Below are 13703 nucleotides of genomic sequence, written 5' to 3'. Positions count from 1 at the left end.
GTGTATATATGAGTATGTGTGAGTGCAGGTGCCCAGGGAGGTCAAAAGGCACAGCATTTGATCTCCTGGGACTAGAGTTGTAGATAGCCATCATTGACGACTTGATGTGAGCGCTGAGAATAGAACTTGCGTCCTCTGGAAGAGCAGCAATCACTTTTAAGCACTGAACCATTTCTCCAGCCCTAATGAATGGATTTTTTACAATTCTTTTTAATATCATGATATAAAAATGTAGTTATCAAAATTATGAATGAATTTTCTAAGAAAATGACGTTCTTGAATTTCATGCCATAAACTCAAGACCTTTGCATACAAGTATCCTAATATCTGACACATCCCTGAATATCTATTGACCTCTGGCCCAATTCAAAACCACCTGAGTGGGTCCTCCTACAGTTCACCTGGTAAGGAATGGGTTGCAAACTCTCTGAACACAGAAACAACTGTCTGAGATGCAAAGGCATCTTGGAGGGAATTGCCTCCAAATGATTCAACCGTTCAATGGCAGGGCAGTTATGAAAAGGTGCTTAACTGGGGTGACACTAAAAGGCAGATCTCAGTTCTAACAAGACATGTCTCAGGGTGCATCATTTTGAACAAGTTATTTCCTCTCCTTGCACCAGTGTCAGTGCCCACACTACTTGAGCTATACACCGACTCTCTGCAATCCAAAAATCTAAAATCCCCAAAACTATGAAATCTAAAACACTTTTGAGTGTTGACATGAAGTCACAAATAGAAAAGTCTACATCTGGCCTCAGATGACAGATGACTTTCAAAAGGCAGGTGTGCTAAGAACACTGAATCAAATATTTCATTCTGTGTGTGTGGTAACTTTTCAGAATTGAGAAAATGCTCACATCTGAATCACAATGGCCCCCAAGCATCTTGGATGGGAGATACTCAACCTGCCTGTCGGCGGTACTTTTCAGTGCTGTTGAAATTCGCACTTGAAAAAAAATGGCTTCTTGGTTTATCTTTTTAAAGATACTTCACTTCATAGGCATGATGATAGTGCATAACATTTCATGACGGATTGTGACATAAAAAGAAATCCATCCCCAAAGAAGCCATACCCGATGGTGACAGAGTGTTACAGGAATAACTTAGCAGAGTTCTGTCAAGCTTAGAAATAAATGTTGCAGCTACAATTTTTATGTCTGCAGCATTGAGGCAAGTGATATTCAAGAGAATGGCCCGCTTCAGGTACTTCAATGTATTCCACAACATTCCATCCTCTTCCCATGGTACCCTGTGCTCTTTGTATTCCTTGTTCTATATTTTTTCTAGCCCCAGATGAACTGTTTTCTCCCAATACAAACTAGCTTATATTTTCAATACTATTAACACACGAAACTGTGTGGCATGTACCTTCCTGTGTCTGACTTCTATTACATGGTATGATGATTTTAAGACTCAGTCACATTGCAGCAGAAGTTAACACTAAATTCTTTTGTATTGCTGAATAGCAATCCATTGTACACAGCTTCTCTTACTAATTTGTACAGTGATAGGTGTTTTAGCTGTGGAATATGATGGATTCCTTTCCATTGAGCAAATCCCTAGGAATGTAAAGACTATGTGTACAGTTCATTGTAGAGAATGCATGTTTAAACTGATAAACTACTAGGGGGCTTTTCAGACTCACAGCACCCTGGCAGGGGTGTCCAATTGCCCCACATTCTCCATTTATATTTGGTATTATCAAGGGTCTGGATATTAACTATTTTAAGGGATTAATGAGATATAGGAGTAAATTATTCTCCATGAGTCAGAGATGTGAAGCTTCATGACATTGATCTGACATGGCAGGGTACTGGGGAAGAGCTCACTGCCTTACACTTGTAACCAGCACATGTGGGTGTACCCCAGTGCCAACACCTTTTTCTAAAGCTGAGCAAGCATTTGTAAAAATGCTGATACCACTAGAAGCAACACCAGTAGAGAATGGACTTTTTAGAAACACATAAGTACAATAATTTTTAACCTGCAGTGTCAACTGGTAATAGAGCTCACGTATGATCAGAGTTCCCAAAGACTATAGCCTCTAGAGATGCTGTAGATGTCTTGTTTTGGGCAGGAACATTCTATGATGTCTGTATCACAAAGATGCTGTCTAACAAATATATTATATGTGTGTGTATGTGTGTATGTGTGTGTGTGTAATATGAAATATTTTCAACGAAAGAAAATAAAGCCATAAAGCTCATAAGAAGGGCCAAAGCACAGGCTTCCAACTTGAAATAGCAGGACTTGGAAGACATGAGCACAAACATGACTTTAGAATCACTATTAAAAAAATGTCTGACAAAGAGTCACAGGCTAAAAGGGCTAAGGACAGGGCATGTGAAGGAAATAGTGAACACAAAAGCTCTGAGACAGGGACATATTCTGGGATGTTCAGTCATAGTGAGATCTGTGTGGCTGGAACAAACAGAAGGGGCAGGAGAGTGGTAGGCTATGAGAGCAGATCGATATGGGGTGGACAGCATTAAAATAAAGTTGTGTCCTTTCCTTTTACACTGAGTGACACAGGAAACCACTGGGCAGTCCTGGGAAGAAGATGAGGGGATCCTTTTAAGAGGATTAATGTCTGTAAAGGAACAACAGACAGGGACTCTGGGGGAAGGACAAAATAAACAAATGAAAGGTCTGCAGCCATGCTTTGGGGGAATGTTCCATGCATGCTGGTCAACACACACGATCAGATATGCTTAGGAATATCCAGCCTTGCAATTTCACTGGAACACATATATGTTTATGTGATACAAAATTTATACAATGGTGAACAAAAATATACTTAGGGAAACTAGACCTCTATTATTAAATAAAATATCAGATATCATGGAAAAAACTATGTGAGTCATGGAAAGGTGATTCCTATTTCACAGAAAATATTTATGGTAAGAGAGACAACCTCTCTGAATGTCTTAATCTTCATCACACATGAACAGAATTATGTCAAATATAAGACATTACAGAATTATAATCACATGCCAAGATTTAACTCACTACGGTGCAGGTGCATATACTGAAGTATGCCCAAGGTCCAGTTCAAAGACACTCAGGGCAGGAGCATGGCTCACCTTCTCTAGATCCGGCTCTCGTAGAGCGAGGGCAAGCTCATTGTTATCCATCACTGAAGCTGCGGCCACGTCTAAAGGAGTTGAACCTCTCATGGCTGGTGAGGCTAATTCAAACGAAGAGGAAATAATACCTGGGTTGTGCTGGAGCTAGGAGTATAGTGTAAGAAAACACACCTTTCTAACACTTAATACCTAAATAACATATATATTACACTATCCTAAATCTATGTAAGATCTTTGACAATCAAAAATGTGTATGCTTACTATGGTTGAAATAGATGCAGATTATGAAAGGAATCAGTTGCACAAATGAACATTCAAGACTTAAAGGTCTTACCAAGTTTTGTGATGAGAATACTTCAGATCTACTTTGATTCTTAAAAAGTACAGTGTACTACAGCAACCATGCACTTTGGTGTTTGGATGTTATGATCATTTAAACTGATATAAATTAGACAGTATCAAAAAATTCTCTCAGGTGGCAGACCTCTGGGCATGTCTGAGGATACAGTTTTAGAGTAGGTTAATTGAATGATGGAAAGACCCACCCTACATATGGGTGGTACTGTTCCATGGGCAGAGGGCTTGGACTGAATTAAAAATAAAACAAAACAAGATAAAGACAGCTGATCTTTATCTTTATGGCTGCATCCTCCTTGCCCCTTGCTTCTTAATTTGCTCAGATATCAGCAAACAGCTTCACCTTTCCAGCCACTGCCACATCAGACAGTGGCCATGGTCACCAATCTTTCCCCACAATTACACTTTATACCCACAGAGTGTAAGCTGGATAAACCCTTCCTTCTCTTAAGTTTCTTTTTGTCAGATAACAAAACGATGAGAAAATTAACTGATATGCCTGCTATCTAAGTCAAAACTGGTAGCTTTGTCTGGGATGCAGTTACAAGCAGTTGTATGCCACCTAACATGGATTCAAGGATCAGAACACCAGTCCTCTACAGGAGCAGCAAGTGTTCATAACCACCAAGCCATCGCTCCAGCTCTTGTCCAGGTTATTGTTTCTTTAAAAATTAAGATCATATCATACATTAACTTACCAAGACCAACACTGCTGTTTTCCAGTAAATAACTGAGATGATCAAACATGGCTTTTTGATTCTGCCTACTTATACGACAGAAGTAACAGAGAAAACGGCAGCAGTTGGCCACCATCTTGGGGAAGGTGATTTCCTATAAAGAGAGTATCTGGTTAGTTGCCGAAACAAAGATAGGATTGAGTTCTGAAGGTAAGGCCACAAGGGCACCTGTTTGCACCCATGAAAACCAAGCTCAAATACTGAAAACCTTCAAACATTCAGCCTGCGATTCATTCAGTCCTCCAGCCACTGAACATCAGGCCTAACACTGACTCCCAAACCCACCTGCACCCACAGATTGCATCGTCATTTAGTCCCAAACTTACAGCTAGCCTGAGCCTGGCTAAGGAATCAGACTGACAGAGACACGGCTGTGCTACCTGGCTACATGACTGTCTGTGCCTACCTGGGAAACTACATAATCCCTCTGATTCTGTTTTATACAATTCAGAAAATATAGATGTTAAGAATTTAGGAACAGAAGGGAAAGATACACTGAATTTGGAGTCTCATAATGGGATGTCTCTGTCATTATCAATTGTCGTTGTTGTTGTTGTTGTTGTTGTTGATATTCCAGGGCTTCACAACCTGCCTGCTCTAGACACCACTTTTTGCCAAGTTTCTAGCCAGAAAGTTCAAGTGGTCAGCACCCACACATGCATCTCTCCTTACCCTAGAATCTAGGGGAAGTTCTCAGCTTTCCTAATGCTATGACCCTTTCTTCATGTTGTAGTGCCCCCCCACCATAAAATTATTTTTGTTGCTACTTCATAACTGTAACTTTGCTACTGTTATGAATCGTAACATAAATATCTGATGTGCAAGCTAACTGACATGCAACCCCTGTGGCCCACAGATTGAGAACTACTACTCTAGATGCTTCTTCCTGAACTCAATACATTGTGCAGGTCTTTATATGTCTGTCTATCTGTCAGGCATGGGAAACCTAAGCTTATACATATTGTAAAGAATATGTGCTGTGATTTAAATTCAGGCATGAATTTGGATCTCAGGTTATGAAATTGTGCTGCTTCACATAGAGTGATGTGTAACAGAACTTTTCCCCAAATAATTTAAATATTAATACAAGAAGCCTGTGGTTGGATAGGGAAAAGGGAGGCGGAGCTAAGAGTTTTAGAGACAGGGACAGGAAGAAAAGAGGAGAAGGAAGGAAAATGGAGGAAGAGGAAGATGATCCAGATTCCTTGTGGCTTTAAATAGCCATAGGAAGCTATGAATATCATAAAAGGGTAGAATAATTGGGACAATTTGTCCTATCTAGGTGAACAATTTATATCATTATCAATTGGCTCTGAAATTATTGTGTGGGCATCTTGTGAATTGAGAATTTGTTGATATATAAATCTGACTGATTAATTACAAGCTTCTAGAATCTTGATTTACTGGGTTAAGGGGATTTGTGACAACTAGCCACAGAGGGTAGATGGCTGAGAAGGTAGAAGTGGCTAACCAGAGCTGGGAAGACCGCCCACTCGGGCTAGCCAAGAGGCAGAGAGATGGCCGGGGCAGAGAGTAGCTGGGAATAGTGTGTGAGATGGTACAATTGCTTAATATTTCCCACAACAATGATGGAGCACTTTGCTGTGCTCTTTCTTCTAGATATCTGGGTGTTTCAGACTTTGTTGTAAATTATACTTACTTAAAAGTTAACTTTAAAGTCTTACTACAAACCCATTCCAGAACAACCCTGTCTAATTTAGAACATTCATCTGTTGTATGAATCCTAGCAATAACTGAGTCTGAAGGACAGATATGTACCTTGTACTTATGATGAGATTGGATGTAATATTGAAGTATTTATATACTCTTTGTAAGTCACTAGATATCCTTTAAGGAGACAACAAACAACATAGCACAGTGGAGGAATTTCTTTCTCAATATTAAGGAAAATTCAAATAGCCAACTACAACTCTTAGACTAAAGGATGTGTGTGTGTGTGTGTGTGTGAGAGAGAGAGAGAGAGAGAGACAGAGACAGAGACAGAGACAGAGACAGAGACAGAGACACAGAGAGAGACAGAGAATCAGTATTCTTTAAACACAAGCTGACTAAAGGAATGTAAGAAGTAATCACTCCTGTAGTTTCTCTGCAACATAGCTTCTAAAGTCAAGGCTTCAGTTTACCTTGGACTCCCCACCTCCAAGGACGTTCACCATGACTTCCATCACTGTTTCATGCATCCCAAGGGCCCTCATGAGATTGGGATGCTGGTAAAACACTTTGTTATTCATGATGTCCCTAGGAAAAACATAATCACAACAGTGTTATTTTTTACTATATAGTTAAGACTGTGACATGTCTAAACACAATGCTTATTCTCTGATTCCCTGAGAGAAACTAGATGTATGTGAAGTCCAAAGTACAGTATATAATCTACATTGTTGATGGTGGTGGTGGTGGTGGTGGTGGTGGTGGTGGTGGTGGTGGTGGTGATGGTGGTGATGTTACTATTTGGATTTCTTAACTTAGAACCCTAACTTTAGAATACCTTTCTGTGGTCACTGGGAAAAAACATCACTCCTAAAGATGGGTCATCAATACTAACCCCTAATGTTCATGAAATATAAACTCATGATATTGAATCATCAGAACTTGGTTCCTCCTCTCCTCCTTTTCCCAGCATCCAATGGATGGAGACAGCTTTCTTATTACCTCCTGCTGGTAAGTGGTCATCTGCCAGTGTCACAGACTTAATGTGTTTTTATATATAATTGTGCATTATTGAAGGGCTAAAAATAACCTAGTTGCTGTGTACCAACACTATATTAGCATTGTCATCTGTCATCTTAGTCAACTTTTGTTGCTTATCAGTTTTTTAACATATTGTTCAATGTGAAAAGGTTCATGTTAGTCTATTCCATGCAAAATATCTTACCACAGGGGTACTGTACCCATAGGCTCTCAAAAGCCGTGACTGTCTGTATAAGACCTGCGTTAAGACTACATCCAGTATGGGAGAAAGCTCACAAGGCCAGAACCTTAATGCAATAAATTACTACTGGCTAATCAAGAGCCAGTTTTCTTCAGGGATGAATCCCCTCTGCCAGGTTGCCCATGCCACAGTGAGCAACTTTCTGATTTTGCTTATAAGCTTAATCTCTAGAAAGAAATACTTGATGTCATCCCATAACCCAGTCAGAGTTTATCAGTATCCTTCTGGCATTACAAACTTGAGAAGACATGCACAAGAGAAAGACGGCTACAGCTACGTATTTACCCTAATCCACGAATCATCAGCTTCTCCTCTTCCTTGCCCATCCTCACACTCAGCAGAGATCGGATCTGACCAAGCGATGCAAGCAGATTGATGGTGTCCTCCACAGAGACGCCGTTGATAGTGTAGGTCTTTGGCAGTGCTCGGACTAGACCCCCGATGCCATCATACTGCCGATGCAGCAGTACAAACATGGCCCTCACCAGCTCAGGGTCCTCGATGACAGACTCTTGAGCCCACCGCACCATAGTCTCAGAAATAAGCTGTTGGAGGCTGGCTGTATGGCAGGTTTGTGTCAAGCAATAAGAGAACACATAACATATATTTTTAACTCCAGAACCTCAGAGCTTCAAATTGGCATCACAAAAGCTAAGGCATTTTAAGAACACTTGAAATATTCTTGATAAATGTTATTTAAATATTATTATTCTCTCCAGAGAAATCATAAGTAGTTTATTAAGGATAAAAAAATAAGCACTTTTGACTAAATTGTATTTTTATAATTAAGATGAGTTATTTCAAAGTTACAAGCTGTTATGGTCCGAATGAGAAATGTCTCTCATAGGCTCAAGAATTTGAACACTTTGTTTCCAGAAGATGGTGCAGTTTTTGGAAGGTTATGGACTCTTTAAGAGGTGGAGCCTTGTTAGAGGAAGTATGTCACTGGGGATCGGTTTTGAGGTTTTATAACCTGGCCCTGCTTCTTGTGATTAATGAAATCTGTCAGAGGCCTCCTACTCCTCATCCAAGCTTCCTTACCATGACGGACTTTATGCCAGGAGAATTGTTAGGTCAAATATACCTTTTCTTACCTTTTTTCCAAGGTATTTTTATCAGAAGAACAGAAGAATAACAACTACTGTTGAGAGCCCACAAAGCTGTCAAACAGCACAAGGAACCCAAACATTTACTTTCATTGAGTTTTTTTCTCTGACTTTCCTCTTAGAAGGTCTTACGGCACTCCAGCTCTTAAGGGGCATTGTGGAAAACTTGAAGTTATGCTTGGTTATTCAGCTAACTTCTCAATTAACTTGTCTGCAGCATGGATTATTACATCAATATGGCTTTACTTAAATTTGGATCTTAATTTGATACTTAAAATGCCTCTGAAGGGATTTGATTGTTCAGTTTTAACTAAACTGGAAAAGTCATATCAGGCATACAATGCTATTTGTGGCACAGTTTGCAACACAGTCTCTTTTAAAGTAATAGAAATTTTCAAACGTCTTTAAGTAAAATAGAGGCATATAAATTAGGTAGGGTAGCTGTGGCTGAGGTTCAGTGAGGCTTAATTTCTGTCATTAGTAGATCAGCTGGTTCTCAAAAGAAGCTATTGTGCCTGTATCTCATTTAAGGAAAAAAAAAACAATCTACCAAATGTATCCAAACAGAAATGGTACAAACAAATGTCAGTATCTTCCCAAGTGTCTCAAAATCTCACTGTCATGATAACAGGCAAAAGCCTTAGATGCATTAGCAAACATGCCTGTCTAGGAATTTAGAACACTGGCTGAAGACAGCCTACCTCAAAGTTTGTTGTCTCTCTAAATGATAATTTTTATAAATAAGATTTTTACTTTGTTCTAGAAGGAACCATTTTTGAAACCAGTACTGTATCTTAAAATTGGTAGGATCTTAGAAATGCAGAGAGAAGAATTGAGAGCCAATGGCTCTGCTCCATGATCCCTTCAGAATTAAAGTATATTTCTGAAGAACTCAGAGTCCAGCAGGGCTGGACTTATTTGGTTCCAAGGACCAGCAGCCATTTTCTTGATCAAATAGCATACAATTAACCAGAGATGATTCTAAATGTTTAGAAGTAGTTTCTGAAACTTAGAAAAGACTTCAGAACCAAATATAGTCATAGTTAGAGATATCCATTTAGCCTTAAAAGGAATGGCTTAATTTTATATAATCATTTAAAAATTGTGTACATTATTTACTTACAAAGGGTAAGTTACTCCTTTTATAATTTTTTGTGTGTATGTTTCTGTTTACATTTGTCTACATGTATATACATGAGTATGAACATGGTCAGAAGCAGAGACTTATGTCAATGTCTTCCTGGAGAGTTCTCCACTTTTCCTTTTGAGTCAGGGTCTCTAAATAGCTTGAAGCTAAATACTTCAGATAGACTGGATAAAAAGCAAGCCCCAGGGATCCCCTGTCTTTCTTTACCTTCACAGCACTGGGATTACAGGTGTGTACTGCAGCTTTTTGCATGGATGTTAAGTATACAAACTCTGATCTTCATGCTTACACTGCAAATATTTTACTGAGTTATCTCCCAAGCTATCTTTCCTCTGGATAGTCTGTGACCAAACACCTAAAATGTCAGATATGCAAGGTGCCCATGCCCTCCACAACGCAGCTACCTCTTCACACTGGTCCTATGAGTACAGCTGATGCTACCATCTACTTCTGGGTTCTACAGGCATTGACTTAAGAAGCTGATCCTTGAAAACTGGGATCACCTACTGAATGGGTGTTTATTCTCAGGATCAATAAATATCACTGGGCACTAGACCAGGACCCCTTCAAATGCTTACAGGACTTTCTGGAGTCACTTGCGATTGGTTTTTCAGCTTGCTTCTTCTTCAGGTAGGTCACCTTTTCTACCAAGGACAGCAGCCGGCCTCTGATTGTTAAGTCATTGCTTCCATCTAGGGATCCATCTTCATCCAGTTCAATTCCTGGCATTAACAGCAGGGGGAGCAGAAAAGGAAACCTTTTGAAAACAGTACATAGTTGGGAACTAACCTCAGGCTCTCCAGCTTTTCTGTTTTCAGCTTCCAGCGAGGCCCCAAACACCTGGCAGCACCTATTAGACTATCTCTCTCCATCTCTCTCCAGAACATTTAAATATGACTTGCTTCTCAGCATCTCTCCTCCCTTCCTCTTTTCCCCCAGTTCTTATTATTCCAGGATCATTGACAATTGGGGCACATCCACACTGAATGAAGAACAAAAAGGCACCATCAGGAGTCAAAATCAATTCTGCTCTTTCCCTGACCTTTGCAGCATCAAAGACTTTGAATACTGTTTGTCTGAACCATATCCTACCCGTCAAAAATTCATAGGACTTCTATACTCCTCTCTGTCAAGTATCTCAGTGTTTTCACTGAGAGGTAGAGAGAAAAGGCATAACTAGATGTCCTAAGCCAAGGAATGTTTTGTACTGACAGCAATAATTCTGCTGTTTGGGGTATAATTTATTGCTATTACATAGAATATAGATAGCATAATATGCAGGCAAATGGGCTTTTGTTCATAAAATTAATGTGCAGTGTGATATTCTTAATCTCTTCTAGAATAAGATAAGTATAAGCTGACTGGTACTACACCTGTCATTCATATAATATTATATGAATATTATATGTATATATTCTAGCTGGTTAGTTCTTTACTTATATCTGTTTATCTATCTACATCACTGGAAACATTACAAATTAATTTCCTTTCATCAAAACTGAAACTTTCATCACATTATTTCATAAAGAAATACAGGCCTCTGTTTTTTTGATTATTGTTATTTAACTGAGTAAATAACAAGTTATCAAGTTATAAGTTATCTTTATCAAGTTAGTTTGTGGGCATGCCTGTGAGACATTGTTTTGATTGTCAATTGATAGAGAAGTGTACAGCCAACTATGGCTGTTGCTATTCCCTATGAAGGTAGTGCTGGGACGTGTTAGAAACCTAGCTAAACATAAACATGAAAGAGCCAGCAAGCAGCATTTCCTATACAGTTTCTTTAGGTTCTTGCCTGGATTCTGGCCCTGACTTCCCCCATTGATGAACTGTGACCTAGAAGTGTAAGCCAAAGCCAAATAAGTATTTTCCTCTCCAAAATTGCCCTTGGTCATGATATTGGACACAGCAACAGAGATTGTCAGAACAACAAGTTTACCACAGTGAGTCATCAGATCCTCATGGAAATCTAGGAGTTGGTCTCGGATTTCTTCAGGGCAGGGGCACTCACTTTTGTCATCCTTAAAATTGAGAAGCATGTTAATCTGGAAGAGGGAAACAACAAGGGAGGACCAATGAGGGAGGAAAGAATGATTAATCTCAATTCAGGAGATTCAAAATCACATTTCTCATGTGCACAAACTACTCCCCTCAGTAAGTGAAAAGCCGTTGTTGTCTATCATTCAATCCAACCAACATCACAAAATAAGTCAATTTCTCCTGGACGTTGGAAGATGGAAAATAGTTATAATCATGTAGAATCCTCTTCAGGTCTACTAAATGCTAGACTCATACACATTATAATCTTTAACAACAGGTATTTTTAGGGGCTACATAGGTAATAATGCTTTCTGTTCTTCCAAAGGACACCAGTTTAGTTCCCAGTGCCCATATCAGGTAACTTATAACTTCCTGTAACTTTCCTCCAGGGGATCTGACACCTTCTTCTGGCTTCAAGGTGTCACCTACACACACCAAGCATACACTCTCCTACATACATCTGTAAACATAAAAATCTTTTTGAAGTATTGGATCATATTCTGCACAATTTATCATGCTCCACACACCATTATGTTCTAACACTGGCACTTTCTGCATATTTTAAAGAAAGCTTTTGAGAAGGATATCAATTCAAAGAGAAGAAAAGGTCTAAATACAATAGGAAAGCTACACAATAGCTATGCTGATGCTGATATTCATGTTTCATTCTAACTCGGGATTCTTCTTTCCATTTGCTTACATTTCAGTACCAATAATATTAAATTCACAAACTAAGATAAGAGGGCTTTGATGTCGTCCTATACTTTTCTTTTGAAAATGTTTTTAGTTTGTAATGTCCTTTTATTACAGATTTGAGATAATTACAGATTCATATGCTCTTAGGAATCATAATACAGAGAGATTGCACATGTCTTTATGTATAACTTAGCTGCTAGTACCAGCATTTCCTCAGTTGGGAAGAATTCTAAAGTCTTCTCTCTACTCCTGTCCCTCTAATCTCCATTTACAATACAGTCATCTTAAATGTTCTACACACCCAGTTAGAACATCAAAAGATAGTTGTATAATGTCTACTTAACCCCTAAACAATATTTGGATAAAGCTAAGAGGTAAGAAAATGTATTTTTATTTACGTATGTAAGCCTAACACTTTCCAGTGTTTTGTTTTCCTTTTTCATTTTCATTTTCCTTTCCCTATTCTCTTCTGTCACTTTTTTCTTTCTGTTAAAAAATAATCTTTAGATTTTTTTTAAATAGCATGCCCAAGATTCCCTAACTTCTTTACATTTTATTGTATTTAAGTGTATGTGTAGTGTGTGTGTGTGTGTGTGTGTGTGTGTGTGTGTGTGAGAGAGAGAGAGAGAGAGAGAGAGAGAGAGAGAGAGAGAGAGAGATCCATTGAAGCCAGAGTTACAGGTGGTTGTGAGCCACCACTTGTGGAAGCTTTGAACCAAACTTGAGTTTTCCTGAAGAGGAGGAGGCAGCTTTAACTTCTGCATCATCTTTCCAGCCTCTTCTATTTATTTTAAGTGTCTCAATGCTCACTTTCTCTTAAAAGGTCATTTGCACAGCATGTAGAACTCTGAGCTGACAGGTTTTCTTTCAGTGGTGAGGATATACCTTCTACCTCATGCTGGCCACATCTTCTCTAAAACAACCTACTGCTACTCAGACTTATCTTCCCTCTGCATACAAAACTTCATTTCCTTCAAAACTTTTTCTTTGGCTGTGATTTTTAGAAATTCATCTGTAATATACATTGGTGTGAAATCCTTTGTATTTCCCTGTTGAGAGCTTCACTGGCTTCTTGAATCTCCAGTTGCATATCCTTTAGAAGCACAGTTCTCAATCTGTGGGTCACAACCCCTTTGGGTGTCAAATGACCCATCCACAAATACCACATGTCCTACATATCTGATATTTCCGTTACAGCCCATAACAGTAACAAACTTAGTTATGAAGTAGAAATGGCATGATTGTATGGTTGGGGGTCACCACAACATGAGGAACTAAATTCAATGGCTGCAGCTTTAGGAAGGCTGAGAGCCACCACTTTAGAGAATTTGATATTTTAAGACATTTTCTTCAGTGACCTTTTTTCAGATTGCTTACTGCTCCTCCTTTGTAGCTCAATATCATGTTGAGATCCTTGTCTCTCTTTTCTCTTTTCCTCTGAGGATTCTTCTGCATTACTCTCTTCCAAGTTAAAATGCCATGTCAGCCCTCTCCATAGCTTTCTCCAGCCCACCTTTTGTACTAGCTATTGTGTTTTGTTTTGTTTTGTTTTGTTTTGTTTTGTTTTGTTTTGTTTTG

General features: G+C 39.0%; 1 protein-coding gene across 1 annotated transcript in view; it reads right to left on the bottom strand.

The window, feature by feature from the left end:
* Positions 1-13703, bottom strand: part of Ryr2 (ryanodine receptor 2) — a 424465-nt gene that overhangs the window by 162452 nt on the left and 248310 nt on the right. The window contains exons 40-45 of the mRNA XM_028769855.1: positions 11329-11434; positions 9968-10111; positions 7422-7695; positions 6328-6442; positions 4145-4277; positions 3087-3190 (exon numbers count right to left, since the gene is read on the bottom strand). Of these exons, the coding sequence (XP_028625688.1) occupies positions 3087-3190; positions 4145-4277; positions 6328-6442; positions 7422-7695; positions 9968-10111; positions 11329-11434 (876 nt within the window). The remainder of the gene's footprint in view (positions 1-3086; positions 3191-4144; positions 4278-6327; positions 6443-7421; positions 7696-9967; positions 10112-11328; positions 11435-13703) is intronic.

Source organism: Grammomys surdaster, unplaced genomic scaffold, assembly GCF_004785775.1.
Source record: "Grammomys surdaster isolate TR1022 unplaced genomic scaffold, NIH_TR_1.0 194, whole genome shotgun sequence".
In the NCBI taxonomy this organism is placed as follows: Eukaryota; Metazoa; Chordata; class Mammalia; order Rodentia; family Muridae; genus Grammomys; species Grammomys surdaster.
This window is presented reverse-complemented; position numbering and strand designations above follow the sequence as displayed.